The following is a 23334-nucleotide window of genomic DNA, read 5'->3' on the forward strand; positions in this document are numbered from 1 at the left end:
TGTTGTGCGAGTTCTGGGGAGTTTGGATTCCGGGGGCAGTGCTGTATTTTGTGTCTTAACCTTTGACCTTTACCTTGTGTCATGGCAGTTTTAAAGGGATACCAACTTTTACTATTAAAATGCAGGCTTCGTCTTTGTAAAACAAGGATTACATACTACAGATAGAATTTAAAGACTGTGAAGTACACTGCATAAAGGATTTGTATCGATACGCGTGATCAAATTCCACCGAGTGCAGCTAGTTTTTGGAGGGTGTTGTAACCTCCTGTGATTGGATTAAAGTCACATGCCGTTGCAAATCGGTGTCTGCTCATTGGTGCATTGTTTTGTCCACCACAATTGTCACTTATTGAATTTTTGCTTTTTTTTTTTCTCTAAATTTTTGTGTCTGTTCGGCACACTCTGGTCTGAAGAGGCCTCTGCAAAGAGATTTGGTGATTTGCACCTTTGTTCTCAGGTGAGGTGCAGGGCTGAGGTTGGCACAAACTGCAGTTCAGACTCTTAGTTGTGGTTTGGTACAGCTGGGCGTCCACTTCTTTGTGACATCTGCCATCCATACAGGCCTTGTGTGCCACTAAAAGCCTAGCAAGATGGGCAGTGCCCGCTTTGTCACCCATGTAGCTGTGCACAGCACTGCGTAAGAAGCTTTTTGGGTGGAGTACTCCTTTAAATCACCCACTACATGCGGGTCTTATGTGCTTAACCGACATGGTGAGTGAACGACTGACTCCCTGAGCAGCTATATGTTGATTTGCTTTTGTTGAATAGAACAAGCCGTGTATAACCGGCCAAGAATTGTGGACAAAGTGCGCTTCAGAGAAGGTGGGGACACCCTGGAGGCTTTCCAGCTGGCTCAGCGGTTGCAGTCCATGGTAAGAAGTACGCTGTTTTTAAACCGGTGAATTGCTGTAAATTGTTCTCCGTGTTTTGTTTTTGCCTCTCATTTATTTCATATCCTGTTGTGCTGACGGTCTTTTCTACTGCCAAACACGTAAAAAAGTTCAAATGGGTTCATTTTTTGGTGAAGTTGTTTCCGATGCTAATTCCCTTTCCTACCCCTTTGTCTCCCTGTTAAGAAGGCTCAAACATTTTGACGCTGGTTTCTTTTTCTTTGATCGCCCCTATTTAGCGCACAAGAAAGCGGCGTGTCCGAGACGTGTGGGGCAACTGGTGTGACGCCAAGGACCTGGAAGGACAGACGTTTGAGGTACTCCTTTTCAGTGGTGGCTTTCTGTAGCTGGCGGGGAGGAAGGCAGACTGTAGAGGCAAACTCTTTATCATCAGGGAAACGGCAACATTTATTTCTGTAACACATTTTCATACATGGAAGTCACTCAGCGTGCTTTGTTAAAAAGAATTGGCCACGTCAAGCAGAGGGTCATGGCCAAGGCCAGCTCGGGAAGATTTGTTTTGAGATTTTTTTCTTTTAAAAGAAAGTGCAGACAAAGACGGTTTGAAGTGTATTAGATGTTTCTGTTCTGATTTTGATGTGTCAGCTGAACAGCATCTTTTGAAGTTCACACTTGGCTATAAATAATAAATAAAGAAGCTACTGACAGTGCACTTCAGTAAAGCTGAGAATGCTTAACACAGCACTGGCACATTTTAAAATTGTGTTAAAAAGAACAAAATAGATGAACCCTGGAGCACCAGAACCATCTTAAAATAGCCGTGGCCTGTCGCAGGCAGCCAATCCGAGGCTTTTAAACCTGAGTCGCTGTTTTTTAAATGAAAATCTGTGTGTGTGTGAAAATGCCCCGTAGAAAGAAACTCCATAAGCAACATGACTTGTTACAGAAGCAGTAAAAGTTTACAGGATGGCATGCAATGCCGGAATCCACCAAAGCAAACAGAATCCTCCTTGATAGGTGAATCTGATGAGCGCATTTGTATGAACATAAGAACAAATTCCATCCATCTTGGTTCAGGTGCATACTGGAAAGGGTCACGGCTTGGTGGAAATGACTGCAGTGTCATTAAGGTAGAAGATACGTTTGATGGATTTGAAAATGAAGATGTCCTGCTTTACTCACTTCAGGCACTGCCTGCCTTCTGATACGTGCTGCTCATTTTATATCAGAGGTAACACCATCAGTGCTCACGTTCTTCAATTCAATAAACTGATCCAAGACAGGATCCATCCTGAAACTTACTGACGGGCGTATGAGCAAGGCAAAGGATTTTAGTCTCTGAGATACACTCAGGGGGTCTCCTATCTATCTATCTATCTATCTATCTATCTATCTATCTATCTATCTATCTATCTATCTATCTATCTATCTATCTATCTATCTATCTATCTATCTATCTATCTATCTATCTATCTATCTATCATTATATAGTGCCTTTCACTCTATCTATATCAATCATATACTGTAGTGCCTTTCATCTATCTCTTTCTCTATCTCTTTCACTCTCTATCTACTGTATCTTTATATATCTTTCTCTCTCTCTATCTATCTCTCTATCTATCTCTATCTCTCTCTATCTCTTTCTCTCTCTCTTCTATCTATCTATCTCTCTATCTCTCTATCTATCTATCTCTCTCTCTCTATCTCTTTCTTTCTCTCTCTCTCTCTCTCTATCTCTCTCTCTCTTTCTCTCTATCTATCTATCTCTCTCTCTCTCTTTCTCTATCTATCTCTCTCTCTCTCTATCTCTTTCTCTCTTTCTATCTATCTTTCTCTCTCTCTATCTATCTCTTTCTTTCTCTCTCTATCTCTCTTTCTCTCTCTTTCTCTCTATCTATCTCTCTCTCTCTCTCACTTGTTTGTAATCATTCTGTAACAATATAGCAGTGCACAGAATGGCCAAACTATTCCAACTACCACGGCTGCTTTAGCGGTGTTAGAAGACATCACAAATGGATGAATTAGAAGAGAGCGCGTATTTATAGATGATGATGATGACTGGTTTCTAAGTTGATTTCGATTTCCATGAGCTCTCCTCTTGGCGCTGTGTGCTGAACTGGCACCGGTTTACAAAGGCAGACTTGTGCTCTTCCTGCTCCTTTATAAGTTCTGTCCACTCTCGGGTATTTTAGCCACAGGAGCTGTTCAACGTGAACTTGCTGACCAGTTGGGTATTTCACAGTCAGCACTGAGTCGCGCCATGCCAGCTGTATTGGATGGTATTATCCGCTTGCCATCCAGATAGAGCAGACTTCCTTACACTGCCGCTGAACTGGCAAACATCAAAGCACAATTCGCAGCAACGTCCGGTTTTCCAAATGTAATCGGAGCGGTCGACTGCATGTACATCGCTATTGCAACGGCTCTCTGGGCAAGTTACATCAGCCAGGGATGAACTGCCAAAAGTATGATGTGCTATGATGACCCTGACACACCAAATGATCAGCCAACTCAGACAGCGTTATAACTTGAATGTAAAAGCAGGTGATCAGATGCAGCCTTTATTTTTTAACCAGTCCATTTAATTTGTGGTGAACATCACATAATGCGACTCTAATATATTCCTTAGTTCACTGGCCACATCTCTGCAGCACCCATTATTGCGTTTTGTGACTCTAGAACAGTCCGTCAGCACACACAGCCAGATGGTCGGCCAGTGGTTTCTGAGACAGAGGTGTGTGTGCAGCCAGCACCCGAAGACGAACTTGGCACAGCAGCACCATCATGTCCTCGGCACGGGGGTCAGCTTTTGTAATATTGGCTGAAACGGAAGAAACAAGTGGTGGTCTGCCACTCACCTTTTCACCTCGACTGTGATATCCGACCGCTTCTTTTGTATTTTGGGCCCTGTGCGACTTTCTGAACTTGAACTTTTGAGTGACTCCGCTACGCTTTTGTTATTTATACCTCAGCTTAAGCCAACAAATAGTACGTTTTTTCCTTGCCCCCATTTCGCATTCGCTGAAATTTTTTTTTCACGTGCTTTTGCCATTGTCTTTTAACCCTTAAACAGCCACAACCGGCTATAGTCGGTTCCCAATGCAATTTGCCAGCACGCTGGAGCTGATCAGTCCATTCCATACATTCGATGAGCTGCCAGCTCGTGACCACAGGCGCCCCCTAGTGATTCAGCATCACTGTCCCTGGGATTCAGCCGCTGCATTAGACAGGCCTGCAGGCATCAGCGTTGGCCTCTGTGTGTACCCAATTCAAGCGCAGTTGGCTCGGTGATTTACTGAATTTCATCAATGGCGTCAGTTGCATCCTGTACATATTGTTCCAGTAGTTTTAGTTTAATAGTTTTTACAGTTCTTTGGCAGTGCGTAAAATGATCAGCGTTGCAGTAATTGTGATGCCCTTTGCATGAAAAATATGTGTTCCATTCAAATTTCACTTTTTCTTGGTGAATTGTGAGGTTTCCTTAAAAAGTATAGCAAAAAAGTATTGGACGTCCAGAGATGCATTAACCCTCCCCAAGTATGTGGTGGTTTAAGGGTTAACCAAACCCTGAACAGAAAGTGATATTTATATTAATTTGCATATTAAAATATGCAAAATTCTGGGAGGAGTCAGGCTGGGGCAGAAGGCACATGCACATGCGTTCTATTTCACAATTTCACACTGACCGGAATTTATATAGCGGAAGTGCATGGAAGTTGGCTTACACACGGCTCTGTGCATCTGAATTGTTTTGTGCGTACGCAGATTACGCCACGTTTTAGTGTGAATTCTACGCATGGCGTTATACAGGAGTGGCCCTCTAAGACCACTAACATTGTTGTGCTTCTATTTCTATTCCTGCACTAACTCTGCAGTAAGATAAAAGCGACAAATAGTAAATACCTGTGTGTGTGTGTGTTTTTTGGCTATTTTTTTTTTCAATTTTTATTTGTAATAATAAGCACAATCTCACAATTATGACCTGAAATTCTCCTTCTTTGAACTTAAATCCTTTCTGGACATGACCTCTGTGGTTTTTCTTTTTGACGTGTTGATGATACTGTCGAAGTGCTGGTGTATCATCACCAATCCGAGCCAGTTCTACTCTACAGTTGTGCTTGAAAGTTTGTGAACCAATTAGAATATTTCTGCATAAATATGACCTAAAACATCATCAGATTTTCATCCAAGTCCTAAAAGTAGATAAAGAGAAACCAGTTAAACAAATGAGACAAAAATATTAGACTTGGTCATTTATTTATTAAGGAAAATGATCGAATATTACATATTAGTAAGAGGCAATAGTATGTGAACCTCACGGATGATCAGTTAGTTTGAAGGTGAAATCCGAGTCAATGGGATGCCAATCAGGTGTGAGTAGGCACCCTGTGTTATTTCAAGAACAGGATCTATCAAAGTCTGCTCTTCACCACACATGTTTGTGGAAGTGTATCATGGCACCAACAAAGGAGATTTCTGAGGACCTCACAAAAAGAGTTGTTGATGCTCATCAGGCTGGAAAAGGTTACAAAACCATCTCTAAAGAGTTTGGACTCCACCAATCCACAGTCAGACAGATTGTGTTCAAATGGAGGAAATTCAAGACCATTGTTACCCTCCCCAGGAGTGGTCGACTGACAAAGATCAGTCCAAGAGCAAGGCACACGTGTAATAGTCGGCGAAGTCACAAAGGATCCCAGGGTAACTTCTAAGCAACTGAAGGCCTCTCTCACATTGGCTAATGTTCATGTTCATGAGTCCACCATCAGGAGAACACTGAACAACAATGGTGTGCATGGCAGGGTTGCAAGGAGAAAGCCACTGCTCTCCAAAAAAACATTGCTGCTCATCTGCAGTTTGCTAAAGATCACGTGGACAAACCAGAAGGCTATTGGAAGAATGTTTTGTGGACGGATGAGACCAAAATAGAACTTTTTGGTTTAAATGAAAAGCGTTATGTTTGGAGAAAGGAAAACACTGCATTCCAGCATAAGAACCTTAACCCATCTGTGACACATGGTGGTGGTAGTATCATGGTTTGGGCCTGTTTTGCTGCATCTGGGCCAGGATGGCTTGCCTTCATTGATGAAGCAATGAATTCTGAATTATATCAGAGAATTCTAAAGGAAAATGTCAGGACATCTGTCCATGAACTGGATCTCAAGAGAGGTGGGTCATGCAGCAAGACAACGACCCTAAGCACACAAGTCGTTCTACCAAAGAATGGTTAAAGAAGAATAAAGTGAATGTTCTGGAATGGCCAAGTCAGAGTCCTGACCTTAATTCAATGGAAATGTTGTGAGGGACCTGAAGAGAGCAGTTCATGTGAGGAAACCCACCAACATCCCAGAGTTGAAGCTGTTCTGTACGGAGGAATGGGCGAAAATTCCTCCAAGCAGGTGTGCAGGAATGATCAGAAGTTACCGGAAACGTTTAGTAAAGGGGATCACAGCAGATACTGAGAGCAAAGGTTCACATACTGTTGCCCTCACAAATATGTAATATTCGATCATTTTCCTTAATAAATAAATAACCAAGTTTGTTTAACTGGTTTCTCTTTATCTACTTTTAGGACTCAAGTGAAAATCTGATGATGTTTTAGGTCATATTTATTACGAAATACAGAAAATTCTAAAGGATTCACAAACTTTCAAGCACGTCTGTATATGCAGTTTTTACTTACGTTTTTCTAACAAGTATGGAACACTTGCGTGACTGACTTTCCCTCGGTAGTACCGATACCGTAAGTAAGCTTCTACCGTTATGTTCTCAGAACTTTGGTATCAAAGCATTGATTGTTGTAACATTCCTACTACAAACCCGTGTGGTTTAGCACTTTGAATCTCATTTCATTCACATGAAGTCGTACTTAATTTAAGCCTTGGCTTGTTTATCATCAGACTGAAAAGCCTGCCTCTGTTTAGGAATGATAAAGAAGCAGAGGCCATTTGATCTCCAGATACTTTTCTAAAGTGTGTTTCAACATTTTCTCTTTTTTCCCTCCATTTTTTTCAGCATCTTACAGCTGAAGAACTGGCTAAGAGAAGAGAAGAGGAGCCCAAAAGGTTTCCCAGGCCTCCCAAACATGCGCGCCAAGCCAAAAAGTATGCTTTCCCTCTATGGCTTTCATTATTATTATTATTATTATTATTAATAATTAAAAAAAACTCCATCAATGCAAGTCAAGTTTAACAAAACTGGTTTAAAACAAATCGACCCCCGCCCAAGAGAAAGAGAGCCAGGTCAGGAGAGTAACCCTTTAATAATTGTAAAAATATGTAAATCAATAAATAGAAATTGATAGAATAGAAAAAGAGGGGGCAGAATCCACTTCCTCAGTTTAAATGCTTATTCTGAAATGTTATTGATTAGATCCTGCCAGGTTCTGAAAACGTTTGCACAGATCCTCTAAGTGAGAATTATATTTTTTCCAATTTCAGATAACATACACCATCAGTAACAGCACACTGCTATAACGATAACGTGCAGGGAATCCACGTGACTTGAATATTCCTAGTTTTCCTCCTCTTTCTCTGTACGCTTAGCACTCATTTGCTCAGAGGTTGATGTGCTTGTTGTTTCCTGAGCAGCTTTTCTTCTCTCCACCCTAGCGGCCCGCTTCTTCTCTTCTTCCATCGGCATCTTTACGCGTTAAAACTGATTAAGTCCGTGTTTGTGTTGCAATTACTTAGTTTGTTTTCCTTCATTTTTCACATAAGCTGGCACTTAAGTCTTCATTTTGCCTCAAGAATGATTTAAGATATGAAGAGGTAGGTGAAGTGAAGACGAAGGTGGTAGGGATGAGAATGCCACCTGTACGCATGCACCGCATGGCCGCCCTGCTGGCCGATTCCAAGAGTTGATTCTACAATAAATTTAAAATAAAAATAAAAAGAGGAATAAAAATCATCACCCCAAAAGCGGACAGTAGAGGTCACGTAGTATATGTATGTATACCAAATTTCAGGTCAGTAGATCAAATGGTTTGCGAGCTACAGGTGATTTAAAATCCTGGACAGACAAATGGACAGGCACGCTAGCGTATTATATAAGAAGATCAGTTATCCACTGACTGAAAAGATGAGTTAGGATTCTTCCAGGTGAGCGAGATAAGTACTTGCTTAATAAGCGGGTCTCCTGTAAAAATACTATTTTGGCATTTAGACCTGTTAGGTGAGAGAATACTTTCTTTCTCTTTAATTCATGATTCAGCCCTTTAACATTCCAGCTCACAGAGTTAACTGTTTGGTCATGAAGATCTTGCTTCGCCGGAAACATCTCCCACAAAATGTGCTTGGACCCCCACTATGTATGAGCTGTTGCTCCATCCAGTTCAAACCAGGTGTCCACCACATCCGTTTCTTCAAGTTGGGGCAGCAAAAAGTTCTCGTGACATTTCAAAGTAACGATCTGAAGTGATGGTGACCGTTGCCAACCTCCCCTCCTCAAAAGACTAAGGGCCTACAAGTGGCAAATTCTATAACGGCGCACCAAACTGTAACACGCTCACCGTGCACCAGGGGTCTCTGATGAAGTTCACGAGGGTTGGTTTCAGCCCAGTAGCGAAAGTTTTGCTTATTTACACAACTGTTCAAATGGAAACGTGCCTCATGGCTGCACATGACGATGGCACCTCTAGCATTTCATTGTAACGTCTAGGAGACTGCAAAATGGGTGCCATTACAGCTTGGATGTTTTCAGGCGTTCGTATAGTCCGAGGACAGCCTGGAGATTTTGTGTTCAACGTTGCACCCGTCTGTCTAAATTCAGCCACCCACTGAAGAATTGTTTTCTGATTTTGGACGTCACCATTTGGAGGAATGCTGAAGTGCGTTCAGAAGGTGCGTTGTGCAGTGATGATGGATTTGCTGGTTTTGAAGAACGTTTCGACAGCGAAAGCACAGTGCGCACCGGACTAAGGCATGTGGCCGACTGAAAACTACAAGGGGTCTCCTATCAAAGGACCCCCAACCCACTACCTTGAAGAATATGCTGCTTCATTTTGGCTCACCTGGTATATATCTATACAAACATTTTATTTTATTTTTATTCCACTTCAGCAAATTGGACTGTTTTGTCAAGACCATTACATAACATCCAAAAGAAAATCCATTTTAATTCCAGATTGTGATGGGACAAAACCCGAGGGGAATGAATACTTTCACAAGGCACTGTAAGCAGGTTATAGGAGTTATGCATGCATTTAATGTTGTATTGGCTAACTTTATGGCTGCCGACGGCTCTTCAAGGCCTTCACCCATTTTCTCAGGGTCTCCATCTGATTTTGATTGGCCTGGTCAAGTGGCTGCCCATTTCAGTTTGAGTTGATCTTATTTATCATGTGGCCTGTCTGAGTATAGCAAATTTAAACCTAACACATGCCACGGTACAATATGAATAATTTTAAGCCACCTTAATACAGCTTACAGAAGTTTCCATCTACCTCAGGTAAACCCGTTCATACTCCAGGATTTGCAGCTCCACACATGACACCAGACGTGTTAAGTCAATTAAGATATTGTTTTTTCATATAGACTCCTAGATGATGTAGCTTTTCTCCCGTTTATTGTGTAGACCTTAACAAAATACATTAATTCACATAGTTTTACCCTCTTAGGCACCCTGTCCGTGGTTTGTTTCCTGCCTTGCGCCCTGTGTTGGCTGGGATTGGCTCCAGCAGACCCCCATGACCCTGTAGTTAGGATATAGCGGCTTGGATAATGGATGGATGAATGTTACGCTTCCTCTTATTCCTATGCCCTCAGGCAACAAGACAGAGCAATAGATCAAACTGAATTAAACTCTTAATTAATTGTATATTATAAAATAATATGCCCCAAGTAGAAAATTACAATACCACGTGTATCGATTACAAACAAACATGGTGTGATAATTACAGATGTGTCACCTCAGGTGGTGCCATAACTTGTAGTCCCATTCGATTCTTCCTTTCTCAATATGGCTCCTGACACACAATTATCTTCTCACCCGACCTCTCTTCATGGCATGATGACAAGAGACCAAGCAGGCTTTGCAGGTGTCCCTCCTTCATTGTCTCGCTGCAGCTCCTGACACACACACACACACACACACTCCTGAGGCCATTCACCAATGAAGTGCCTCATGAAATTGCCCCCTTCCCAGTTCGGCAGCTGTCCAGTGTGGGAGTAACATCAACTAATAAAACAGCCCATGCAAGCTCAGCCGCCAGATCCCAAACAAGCAAGTAATTTAATAATAAAGATCGGCCCTCTCTGCCTGCCACAGGTGGCCAGTAACAAAGTCCTAAAACTAGAATTCCTGAAGTTGTGGAGGAAGGACATTACAATGGCTTATTTTCAGGAATCTGCTTTTTTCCTTTAAGTAGCGTGGACGTTTCCAGCCCGAATCACAGACAGACTCCAGGAAACACACAAGTCCCAAAACACATTTATTTTGCTTCTTTATACGGCACACACAGTGCACAGCCCACCAGCACTATCGCTCACAGTCCTTCTTTTTTTTCCTTTTCTCTCTCTCTCTTTTCTTTCTCTTCTACTGCCGCCTCCGTCCTCTTCCTCCCGACTCTGGCTCCCTGAATGGAGCGAGGCGGCCCCTTTTATGTTGCACCCTGATGATTTTCCTGCAGCACTTCCTGGTGTGGGGGAAGAGCTACATGGGCACCCGGCAGCACCCCAGGTGTGCCCAGATTCCCTTCTGTCGGCACTTTCTAGTGTGGTGGAAGTGTTACAGTCTAGGACTCTGGCCATGTAGTCCCCAACAGGGTTGAGCTTCCAAGCTCCAAGCCCTTGGACCCGATACAATCCAGGGGGGCTGCCCTCTTGTGACCCGGGGGGGGGAAGACCCTCTCCAGGCATCTCAGTGGGGTTGTCTGCCACACTAGCTATTAATCTTTAAATGGCAATTTAGAAATGATTATCAAGATATGAAATATTAATGTGCATAACAGGTGTCTGCTTTATTCTCAAAAGTGGTCACGTCAAAATAGCTAAGAGACGCATCAGAACATTGAACATTCAGTTTCAAACTCGTCACGTAGTTTTTGACTATCAGTTATTGCAGATGACAACACCGGCGCCGTTTCTTTTTATCACATATTTTCAGACACAGGATGGAACGCAAAGTGCTTTACAGGATGTCAATGAAAAACGTTTTAAGGAATGAAAAATAAATAAGAATATGACTGAATAAAGGAGATGCCAACAGTACTAAATAGGAATGTCAATACATGCTTACATAACACAGATGTACAAGTAATAGATAAAGACGAGTCCTTATTTATAGATTTGTTGTTAAGTATCAAATGATAAATCCAATGCTATGAGCAGATGGCCGGGGATGACGTAGTTTTAAAATGAAAACACACTAAAGGTGAGATGGCTGGAGAAAACCACAAAATCTGCAGGGGTGTCCTAAGGCCAAAAGACCATCCATCGAGCCGCCACTGATCCAAAAGATGACTTTCAAATCTTTTTACACATAACGTTAAATGAAACTCTCTCTGTTGAAGAATTGACACTGAATACGCCAACTGAAGCAGATCTCCGCTGTTTAGACCGTCAGTCTTCATCACTCCTCCTGCCAGCCTCCTCCTCAGTGTCATGATTAGGGCTCAATTGTGAGGTCTTGTAGCCTGTTCCTGTAATCAGAGCCATTTTTGTGTACCATTGTCAGGGCTGCATCATACATTTGTAGGGGCGTGGTCTCCGGGGTCACCTGTGCAGGCTGGTGGTGGTGGTGTAATGGTGTGGGGGATGTTTTCTTGGCACACTTTAGGCCCCTTAGTGCCAATTGGGCATCGGCTACCTGAGCATTGTTTCTGACCATGTCCATCCCTTCATGACCACCATGTACCCATCCTCTGATGGCTACTTCCAGCAGGATAATGCACCATGTCACAAAGCTCGAATCATTTCAAATTGGTTTCTTGAACATGACAATGAGTTCACTGTACTAAAATGGCCCCCACAGTCCCCAGATCTCAACCCAATAGAGCATCTTTGGGATGTGGTGGAACGGGAGCTTCGTGCCCTGGATGTGCATCCCACAAATCTCCATCAACTGCAAGATGCTGTCCTATCAATATGGGCCAACATTTCTAAAGAATGCTTTCAGCACCTTGTTGAATCAATGCCACGTAGAATTAAGGCAGTTCTGAAGGCGAAAGGGGGTCAAACACCGTATTAGTATGGCGTTCCTAATAATCCTTTAGGTGAGTGTATATAAACATGGACAGATAACAACATCAGAAAACCTTTAAGTGAGACATCTTAAATGACCCATCTGAAAACCGTTTTTGTCCAGCACGTCCCATTTTTTAGGTATGATGTTCCAGATCTTAGACAACTAAGGGTGACTGGACAGTAAAGGCGATGCTTTCCAGCATTTAAGAAATAAGTCTGGTCTCGAGAAAAGCGAAGCCAAAATGAAGGAAGGTGTTTTTGTTGTTTCCCTGAAATCCATGAACCGATGCTTGACGAGGAGTTCAAAAGGAAACTAAAGCCCACTGAATCAGCACCCTCATTCATGCGGGTTGTCCAGAATTTTCTTGACAGTCACAGAGCAGAGAATTATACTGAGCTTGTGGAGAACCTGCTGAAAGCGTATGAGCTCATGAGAGCCAGAATGCCACTGGAGATGCATTTTTGACATTCTCATCTCGACTTTTTTCCACCAAATCTAAGTGATGTCAGAGATGAACACGGGGAAAGATTTCATCAAGATACAAAGGTGATGGAAAATTTACTCTGAGCATGATGGGTGACTACTGTTGGTTCATGCAAAGAGAGACGGATGTGCAGTACAAGTGCAAAAGTGAGGGCCTCAGACAATTTTGAGCACACTGATCTCGCTTTTATATTGAGGTAAATTGACATAAATATGTTTTAACGTGTCTCTGGTATCGTCTTTCTGGTTTGTTTTCAGAATAAACACATTCAAACAATTTTGGTGGGACATTGTTTCCGATAGGGGGCGATATAGCTGCCTAGTTGGAATAAGTTCTTTTGTAACTGTGGTGTTTTAAGTAACCGAAAACTATATAGATATGATATTAAAAGGCGATATCCCACCCATAGTGATACGGCGGTAAAAATCACTTAAGAGAAAATAACTTGGCTTTCATTACTGATGATTTACGCGGCATAACAGACGGGAGGCCAATAACAAGACAAATACCAAGGTGGGATCTTGGTCTGTACAGTTTGTCATTTTTCGTTGCTGCGCTGGAAGGCTTTTCAGGATGGATGACAAAATCACCCATCTGTCCGTCGGCTTCAAAGTGTTTGGGTGCTGTCCAAGTCCTTTATACTGTCTTCTCCACGTGCAGGCCCTTACTTCAGTTCCAAACAAGGGAAGGAGAGGACTCCATTTCATCTCTAACATACAGAAATAGTACAATGTCCATTTTGTAGTCGTACCTTCTCTCTTCAAATGCTTGCTTAGCAGTTCTAAATGCCGAGACCCCTGTGTGCTAACTTTGGCCTGGCCTGTACATGTGAGTGGATTTATACAATAATTATTGTACAGAGCACAGTGACATTAAACTTATATTCTTATTACAGATATAGTCCAAACTCTAGATATTGTGTTAATATACATGTAGTCCACAGATTACAGACATCCGACCTATGACTTACGAAACGGCCGCAGCTGCGACACATGTGCCTCAGTAACTGCCGCTCCGTCATCTTCGGCCTGGGGGCGCTGCAAGCGATGGCTGGACGGAGAGCTGGAGGGGGGCGATTTCACTGTCTCCACAGTGTAGTGTCCCTCGGGCGGCAGATTTGGTGCAGTTGCAATTCAGGGTACCAGAATGTAATTATAAGCAGATCATTGATACGTCTGGATTTTTGACTTATTAGAACGTTTCAGCAATCTTGAAGAGCAAACAGGCCTTTCAGTCCCCTTTAGGGAGTTCCAATCTTTAGTTCCATTTCATTCCTCTTCCTCATGGACACTGATCGTCCATACCAGATGCTGGTGGCATACAATTGTTGTTTTCCATTTTATTTTTGTGAAGCTGCAGTATGATTGGCTGTCCTGATTCCTTCAGGGTTTCGTTGGTTGTTCCACTCTTTGCCTTTGGCCTGTGCTGTGTTTGTCTCCCGATTGACCCATTTTGCATTATTCTGCTATTCTGATTGGTGTGTTCCTACTTCTCCAAGTCCCAACTACACCAAAACATTCAAGATATGTCAAGCAGCTTATCCAGTTCCCTTACGTGGACTTTGTGGCAGGTTCTTTCTTTCTACACTCACTCACCGGCCTCTCTCTTTCTTTCTTTCTTACACTCACTCACTCACCGGCCACTTTCTGTCTTTCTTTCTTACACTCCCCGGCCACTTTCTTTCTGTCTCCACAGTGTAGTGTCCCTCGGGCGGCTCCCGGCGGCAAGCGGTTTCACTGTTCGCCCACCACACATGGCTGCCCCGGTCGTTCTCGGTGGGCGGCTGGTGATGCTGCAAGCGGTGACCCGGTTGTGGCTGAACGGGGCGGCGGGAGGTAGCATTGTAGTGTGCCTCGGATGGCTGCCTATTGAATGGGGGCGATTCACTACCCGCCTTTGGCCGCACCGTGTTCGTTCTCGATGGGCGGACGCTGCAGGCAGCATACTGTATTGGAGGTGACTGTGAGGTGGGCTGGTGATGAACCGCCCGTCGATGCCCCCATTCATTCTCAATAGGAAGCCTGCTTGTACTGTTATGTACATAGCAGGAAGTTGTCTCTTGTCAGTACACCAGACGTGTTGACGACGGGTGCCTTCCTCCTGTGATAGCGTGTACAGTGCTGTGCAGAAGAGCTCATCTTAACCTTTTGTCTTCACCCTTCAAGAATGTCTCTGAAACACAAATCTGATGCAAGTGCTGGCGATAAGGAAAGAAGAGAAAAACCATCACCATTGAAAATAAAGTAGAAATAATAAAAAGGTCAGAGAGACATGAAACTCCATCATTCATTGGCAGAGCCCTTGGTTACAGTCGGTCAGCAATAGCATTTATTAAAATAATGGACCTGTTCTGACGTACATACAAATTCAACTTGAAGTACAAACCTACAGTCCCTATCTCAAACCTAACCCGGGGACTACCTGCGTATATTGATATTCAAAAGTGTCAAAACAGCAACAATGTGTATCTCAAAAACCTGACGTGCTGGCTTAATTCTGATTTTCATATATAAGATCAGTGTAAAAAAACTCCATTGAGAGCTGGTCTGAAGTTCGCAGAAAAAAAAAAAAGATATATTTTTTGTATACCAGTGTTATTGACGGATTTTTTTTTTGTTGTTTTTTTTTGTTTTTGCCTCTTGTCCGGGTTTTGGTCGCTTCATTTTACAGGGTGAGCCAAAATGAAGTCCCCCATTTCTCAGGGTCGTTGCGTGAGGTAGCGGTTGGGGGGTCCTTTGATAGGTTACCCCTTTCAGTCGGCCACATGCCTTGGTCTGGTGCTCACCGTGCTTTCGCTGTCATTCTTCAAAAACAACAAATCCATCATCACTACACAACGCGCCTCCCGATCGCACTTCAGCATTCCTCCTGACGGTGACGTCCCAAAATGGAAGACAGTACTTCAGTGGGTGGCTAAATTTAAACAGACGGGTACAACATTAAACAGATAATCTTAATTTCCTTAATTTCCATCCATACAAAATGATGGGAGTGCAGGAACTCGCTGAGAGAGACTGGGAGAGCAGTAGGGAGTTGTGCGCCAACATTCTGCAAACCGTTCATTGAGATGCCATCTTCAAGTGCGGCCACAAGGCACATCTCCATTTGAACGATTGCGTAAATAAGCAAATTTTCACAATTGGGCTAAAACCAACCCTCGTGAACTTCATCAGAGACCCGTGCTGCACAGGGAGCGAATGTATTACAGTTTGTTGCGTCATTGCAGAATTTGGCATTGTAGGCCCTTACTTTTTTGAGGAGGGGAGCAATGGTCACCATCACTTCAGAGCGTTACAATGAAATTCTAGAAAACTGGAAGAAATGGATGTGGTGGATGCCTGGAGCAAAGGCTCATATGGCCTGCGCGGAGATCTGTGCAAGCTTTGCGGGAAGCTGATCTCCCTGCATGGCGATGTCGGGTGGCCTTCACGTTCGTCTGATCTCGCTGTGTGCGATTTTCTTCTTGTGGAAGTCGAAGGTCTGCACACACCGACCTCAAAACCTTGAAGCCCTCAAGGAGGCTATTCACAACGATATCGCCAAACGAGTCATGCGAGCATTCAGAAATTGTCTCCAAGAGTGTATCGCTAATGATGGCCATCATCTTAAAGACGTCATTTTTAAAACACAGTGAAAAAACAAATCTATTTTGTATACCCTTTCTTGTGTCGTAATGAAATGTATTTTATCTTGTAGCGTTTTTGTAGAATAAATGTTTGAAATGTGGCACTTCTTTTTGGCTCACCCTGTATTTTTGTTTTCGTTTGGTTTGCCTTTTGTACTCATCTCCCGGTTTAACTCAAAGAAACTAGTTCTCTGTTTTTCCTTCCTAGTCAGGACACTCTGGCTGTCCTTGTGTTACCGTTGTGAACACACACACCACTTTTATGGTCTGTTAGTGTGCTCCTAAGGGTCTTATACAATTTTTAATTATACTGTGCGTTATTTGCAGGTTCACCCTCTTGATTTCAGGCACCTCACTAATGATCCGTGTCTTTCTGTCCGTTCACAGCTCTTTCGACCCATTCCAGTTAATCCCTTGTCAGTCGTTTGGTGAAGAGACCCAGGTAGGAATATAGGAATGGATCTAAACCGTATAGGCCCTTCTTGGTGTTGCTGGCTTTAATGGTGGTTCTCTTTTTCAGGAGCCCTTCCAGGTTCTTGTTGCACCAGAGGCTCTAGTGGTGATGGACATGGTAAGTAGGGGTTGTAACTACTGGGCATCTCCAGATTGGGTGCAGTTGCAATTCAGGGTGCCAGAATGTAATTATAAGCAGATCATTGATACGTCTGGATTTTTGACTTATTAGAATGTTTCAGCAATCTTGAAGAGCAAACAGGCCTTTCAGTCCCCTTTAGGGAGTTCCAATCTTTAGTTCCATTTCATTCCTCTTCCTCATGGACACTGATCGTCCATACCAGATGCTGGTGGCATACAATTGTTGTTTTCCATTTTATTTTTGTGAAGCTGCAGTATGATTGGCTGTCCTGATTCCTTCAGGGTTTCATTGGTTGTTCCACTCTTTGCCTTTGGCCTGTGCTGTGTTTGTCTCCCGATTGGCCCATTTTGCATTATTCTGCTATTCTGATTGGTCTGTTCCTACTTCTCCAAGTCCCAACTACACCAAAACATTCAAGATATGTCAAGCAGCTTATCCAGTTCCCTTACGTGGACTTTGTGGCAGGTTCTTTCTTTCTACACTCAACTCACCAGCCTCTTTCTTTCTTTCTTTCTTTCTTTCTTTCTTTCTTTCTTACACTCACTCACTCACCGGCCTCTTTCTTTCTTACACTCACTCACTCACCGGCCTTCTTTCTTTCTTTCTTTCTTACATTTACTCACTCACTCACTGGCCACTTTTTCTTTATTTCTCTCTTCCTTTCTTTCACTCACCAGCCACTTTATTAGGTACACCTGTTCAAATGTTTGTTAACGCAAATATTTAATCAGCCAATCACATGTAAGCAACTCCATGCATTTCGGCACGTAGACATTATCAAGATGACCTGCTGAAATACAAACCAAGCATCAGACTGGAGAATAAAGGTGACTGGAGTGACTTTGAATGTGGCCTGGTTGCTGGTCTGATTTTTTCAGAATCTGCTGATCTGCTTGGTTTTTCACACATAACCATCTTTAGGGTTTACAGAGGATGGTCTGAAAAAGGGAAAATGTCCAGTGAGTGGCAGTTCAATGGGTGAACATGCCTTGCTGATGCCTGAGGTCACAGAGAATGGCCAGACTGAGTCTGAGCTGATAGAAAGGCAACAGGAACTCCAATAAGCACTTGTTACAATGGAGGTATGTAGAAGAGCAACTCTGAACACACAACACATTGGATCTTCAAGCAGGTGGGCTACAGCAGCAGGAGACCACACCGGGTGCCACTTATATCAGCTAAGAACAGGCCACTGAGGCTACAATTCACACGCGCTCTCAAAAATTGGACATCAGAAGATTTAAAAACACGCTGCCTGGTCTGCTGAGTCTTGATTCCTGATGCTACATTTGGATGGCAGGCTCAGAATTTGAACAACATGAAAGTAGGGATCCATCCTGCCTCGTATCAATGGTTCAGTCTGGTGGTGGTGTAATGTTGTGGGAGATATTTTCTTGGCACACTTTGGGCCCCTTAGTATCAACTGAGCATCGTGTTAAATCCCACAGCCTACCTGAGTCTTGTTGCTGACCATGTCCATCTCATTATGACCACCACCTTCTGATGGCTCCTTCCAGCAGGATAACGCTCCATGTCACCAAGCTCAGATCATCTCAAACTGGTTTCTTGAAGATGACAAGGAGTTCACTAGACTCAAATGGCCTCCACAGTCACCAGGTCTCAGTCCAGTAGAGCACCTTTGGGATGCGGTGGAACGGGAGATTTGCATCATGGATGTGCAGCCAACTACTCTGCAGCAACCGTGTGATGCTATCGTGTCACTATGGAGCAAAATCCCTGAGGAATGTTCCCAGCACCTTACTGAATCTGTGCCATGGAGGCAAAAGCGGGTCCAACTGGGTACTAGCAAGGTGTACCTAATAAACTGGCCAGTGAGCATATTACTCCAAGGTCCTTTGCTCCACATGTTCCTTATTATTAATCCTGTTTATCATTTTGCTGATGTTCTACCTCTGTTTTTATTTTTGATTTTGATAGACTTTATTAATCCCGGAGGGGAAACTGTCCTTTCACATAACCTTTGGGGTTCAGAGCACAGCGTCAGCCATTGTACAGCAGCCCTGGAGTAATTTTCTTGCACTGTGTACATTTTCCAGTTCATTCCTAAACCCAGATTATAGACTTTTATGCATCGATGTAAAGAGAATAGTTAATGCATCTAAGAATGGACCCCAAGTGATGAGTTTTTCATTTTGGGGTGTAGCAGTGAACCACATGATTGGGTGGGCAGAGTGAATCCAGGGAGACATGAAAAGAAACTGCACATTTAAAATGAAATGACGCGAGTCCCCTGAATATTCTTGAACTCTCTGGGCCTCGGCACTAACAATGAGGACATTAAGGCTGTACTTACACTAGCAATTCGTTCTGTGCCTGAGCACATTCGTCTGCATACAGTGTAACCAAAAAGTCTCATTCGTTTGACAACTGTGTTGAAGAGGTGTGCCCGGGCATGGTTTAGTAGGATTGGGGAACGTGCCAAAGCACAGAAAACAGATATGACGTCAATGATGTGACAAGTCAGAGTTCTCATTTCATTTAATACCTTTTCGATTAGAAACCGGTTTTATTCTCACCTCACATATGGACATAAATTGTAGTTGGCAAGAAAAGCTGCGGATTCCTCCCTTAATAAATATAAAATCTTCCCTTACGTGCAGCACGATTAACAGCAAAACGCTGTGCTGCACACTCAGTAAATCTGTAATACGAGGGTGGAGTGTCATCCGGCCCTACAACACTCCTGAACATCCACTAAAAAAGTCAAAATTGTTTTGACATGCATGCTGTCACTCCGTGTTGGGGTCTTGTTTTGGCTTTACACGAAGTCGCAAGGTCACGACGAAAGCAGGGCCCGGGCCCAGAACGTTAAGTACAGTGTGAGGGGGTGCCATAGCGCTTTGGCATGGCACAGAAAAAACAAATTCATTTCCAGAGAACGTTTTCATGCAAATGATGGAGCTCAAAGTGCTTTACAGGATGAAGAAAGAAAAAATATAAAAATTAGGCAATACTAATTAACAGAGAATAAAGTAAGGTTAAGATGGCCAGGGAAGACTGGAAAAAAAAAAAAAAAAAGAAAACTCCTGGGGGCAAAATCTGCAGGGGTTCAGAGGTCAGGAGACCACCCAACCCCATACTAACATAAATGATCTCAATTAGCCCTCACGGTTTTCAGGCTTCACGTGGTAGAATTAGATGATGATGATGGTCATGTGGACCTCTGGCCTTCAATCCATTAATGTAGGGACTGCATGGTGCCCTGATCAGATGGTGGTGGCACAGATCGCCACCACAGAAAATCGGAAGAAGAACAGCAGAGAAAGTAGGAGTTAGTATGGATTTCTGAGCCATGGAAAAAAAATAAAATCAATACATATACAGAATATCAGGGTTAAACTAAAATCAAGGTATGAGAAAGCCATGTTAAAATGAATGTGGTGTTAGCGGTTTTTAGCAAGTGCTCCACCATATTAGCCTGGCAAATTTCTATCGGTCAGCTATTCCAGATTTGAGGTGCATAACAGCAGAAGGCCGCCCACCTCGCCACTTTTTTTAAGTTTAGCTTGCGGGATAATAAGCAGACCCTCATTTGAAGATCTAAGGTCACGATTTGGACTGTAAGGTGAAAGACATTCCGAAATATAAGATGGAGAAGATTACTGAAGGCTTTGTAAACCATAAGCAGGATTTTAAAGTCAATTCTAAATGGCACGGGTAACCAGTGTAGAGACGCTCAGGCTGGTGTGATGTTCTCGGATTTTCTTTTCGTAGTTAAGATTCTAGCACCTCCATTCTGCACTCGTTGTAATCGATTGATGTCTTTTTTGGGTCGTCCTGAGAGGAGTGCATTGCAGTAATCTAGTCGACTAAAAGCAATAGCGTCAACTGATTTTTCAGCATCTTGAAAAGTTGTAAGAGGTCTAACTTTTGCTCTGTTTCTTAAGTGAAAATATGCTGTCCTAGTAATCTGATTAATATGTGATTTAAAATTTAGGTCAGAGTCAATAGTTACCTCTAATTTCTTTACCTCTGCCTTGACTTTTAAGCCTAATGGATCAAGTTTATTTCTAATACTCTCATTATATCCATTTCTGCCAATCACTAACATCAATTTCTCCTTATTTAGTTTGAGAAAATGACGACTCATCCACTCAGAAACACAAGTAAGACATTGGGCTCAGTGAGCCAAGAGAGTCGGGGTCATCAGGCGCTATTGACAAATACAGTTGTGTGTCGTCAGCATAGCTGTGGTAGCTCACGTTATGCTTGGTGTGAGTAAAATTAAAATTGCTTCCCTCCTTCTAAGCTGACAAGTGGGCGCTTTGGAGAAAATGGGAAGCGCTGCATGTTATGAAAGCTAACAAGCCTGTGTGTGTTTTTTTTTTTTTTTTGGCCTAATAGCATTCACATGTGTCGATGGGAGAAGTAATTGGACTCCTTGGAGGCAAATACTCCGAATCAGAAAGGATCTTGAAGGTGAGTGACTCAGTTCCCATGACAAGCTTTTTAAAGTCCTATGCACACGTGTCCCCATTCGAGCACCATTATCAGAAAGTATTATTGGTGGTTTATGGTGGAACAGTGTTCACGAAAGGTACTTTTAGCCTCTAAAGCACTTGTTATATTGGCTGGCAAGTTAATTTTGGAAACATCTAACACTACTTTCACATTACAAGCCTCATTGCTCAATTTGTTGCCCATTTTGACGGTTCACACTCATTTGTACAAGTGACCTGCTATATCTGACTGTAATGTGAACACATCGGTCATCCGAAATGGCACACATTGATACAAATTGTGCACAAGTTGTATGCATCGGCAACAAGCAAAAATTGTCGTATTTGTAAGACGACTCGTGCTCTGGAGAACGGCAAACAGTTTGTCCGCTGTGTGTGATTAGGTCGAGAAAGAGGAAAAAGGCCAGCAGCTTCCTTTTTCTGTTTTTGTAGCTATTGGCGGAACTTCTGCACCCAGAGATGCATGGCTAGGAGAAAGGAGGCCGCAGTGGTGGGTCTGTGTTTTGCCGCACTGCCAGCGTACTGGTTATTTGCTTTGAAATAATTTTTGGTACCTTAACCGAGGTATTGGTATTGTTACCGAAGTCAACATGTTAGTACTAGCATAGGTTGCTCTCTCTCCCTCGCTAATATTTCCAAATTATTCTTCACTCCATATTTCGTCTTCCTTCAAGCAGCTTCCTGTTACTGTGAACCCACCTCATTGGTCAGTCTACAGGTCCTTTGTTCCTTAAGGCAGGTGAATAAGGTCAACCATTTAGACATGCAGTGAACGCTAGGTGGCACTGTTGCCCCTTTAAACCCAACAGACAGACACTCAGGACACAGATTAACATCACCAAGAAGTATTTATTTGTAATCGTTTTCTTCTTGTACGGTGTGTGACGATGCGGGTACAACTCCATCCTCCGATTGCTGTTCAGGAGCCCTTGAACCCAACACCGTCGATAATGTCGCCGAGATGAGCTGACACATAGGGACAAATCGCTCTTGGTCAGGGGATATTCCATAAAGTGCTTTTATTCAAAAACAATCAAAAACAAAAAGTGCAAAAGTGCAGCGTCAAAGTTCAATAAATAAATCCATAAAAATCAAGTGTCCAGTGGGGTTAAAACCATCAACGATAAATAAATCCTTTAAAATCCGAGGTAAAAAGGTAGAAGTTAAAAACGCAGTCTCTCACACCCTTCTTGTTCTCTGGCCCACCTCCATCACTCTCTCCCCGGCTCACCATTACTCGCAGCCGCGAAGACCCAACAGTCACGACCCACCAGTCTTGGCCTCCAAACGGACGTCACTGCCAGACCGACGAGGTTGGCTCTCCTCCCGTGATCTTTCGCGCACCTGTAGTCGCTCCTCAGATCCAGCGGGATGACACCTCTCCTGCTCACCCCACTCGCTAGTTGCCAGTGGGGCGAACTTGCCCCCTAGAGCGCCTCCATCTAACGCTCCTTCGCGGGACCCCCGCTCATTCTGTCTCTCTCTCTTAAGGTGGCCAGATCATCCAGCCTAGACTGCCATTGCCGTACTTTAACCTCCTTCCATTTCCCTCCCCGATTTATCTCTTTTTTTTTTTTCCACGATTCCTCTTTTATCCCTTTTTTTCCACGCTTATATATAATCCATATACACCTCTCTCTGCCTCCGTGGGCACAGCGTCTTAATTACACATTGCAGGAAGCCAATGAGGCAAACAAGAGCGACCGCACCCTCACGTGCAGGTGCGACTCGCTCCAATCACCCCCATTAACTCCCCGCAGTTGTGCAATCGCGCCCACGGAGAACGACACGGCTATACGGATTTAAAAAAAACCTGACTTTTTTCGGAAGCCACGGACCCGCTATACCACACGGTGCCCCTAAGCATCACAGCCACAAATGAACAGGCAAGTAATCAAAATAATAAACACAGTAACCACACGTTTCTCTCTATTTTCTCCTCCACACCCTCCCACCAGCAAGCTTTGTCCACCTCCACCCGACTCTGGCTCACCTTCTGGGTTCACAGCAGTCCTTTATATATGGTCCAACCTTGAAGTGCTTCTGTTCTTCCGTCCATGTGACTTGCCAATACTTCCGGGTCAGATGGAGAACTTGCTTAATTTCTTCAGCCT

The 23334-nt window shown here is 43.3% G+C and overlaps 1 protein-coding gene across 3 annotated transcripts in view; it reads left to right on the plus strand.

Annotated features, from left to right (window-relative positions):
• mysm1 (Myb-like, SWIRM and MPN domains 1) overlaps nucleotides 1-23334 on the plus strand; it is a 116440-nt gene that overhangs the window by 59866 nt on the left and 33240 nt on the right. For all 3 annotated transcript variants that reach the window (XM_039734728.1, XM_039734729.1, XM_039734727.1), the window contains exons 10-15: nucleotides 769-872; nucleotides 1130-1207; nucleotides 6867-6955; nucleotides 16532-16586; nucleotides 16665-16715; nucleotides 21105-21179. In XM_039734728.1, the coding sequence (XP_039590662.1) occupies nucleotides 769-872; nucleotides 1130-1207; nucleotides 6867-6955; nucleotides 16532-16586; nucleotides 16665-16715; nucleotides 21105-21179 (452 nt within the window). The remainder of the gene's footprint in view (nucleotides 1-768; nucleotides 873-1129; nucleotides 1208-6866; nucleotides 6956-16531; nucleotides 16587-16664; nucleotides 16716-21104; nucleotides 21180-23334) is intronic.

This window comes from Polypterus senegalus, chromosome 14 (genome assembly GCF_016835505.1).
Source record: "Polypterus senegalus isolate Bchr_013 chromosome 14, ASM1683550v1, whole genome shotgun sequence".
Classification (NCBI taxonomy): Eukaryota; Metazoa; Chordata; class Cladistia; order Polypteriformes; family Polypteridae; genus Polypterus; species Polypterus senegalus.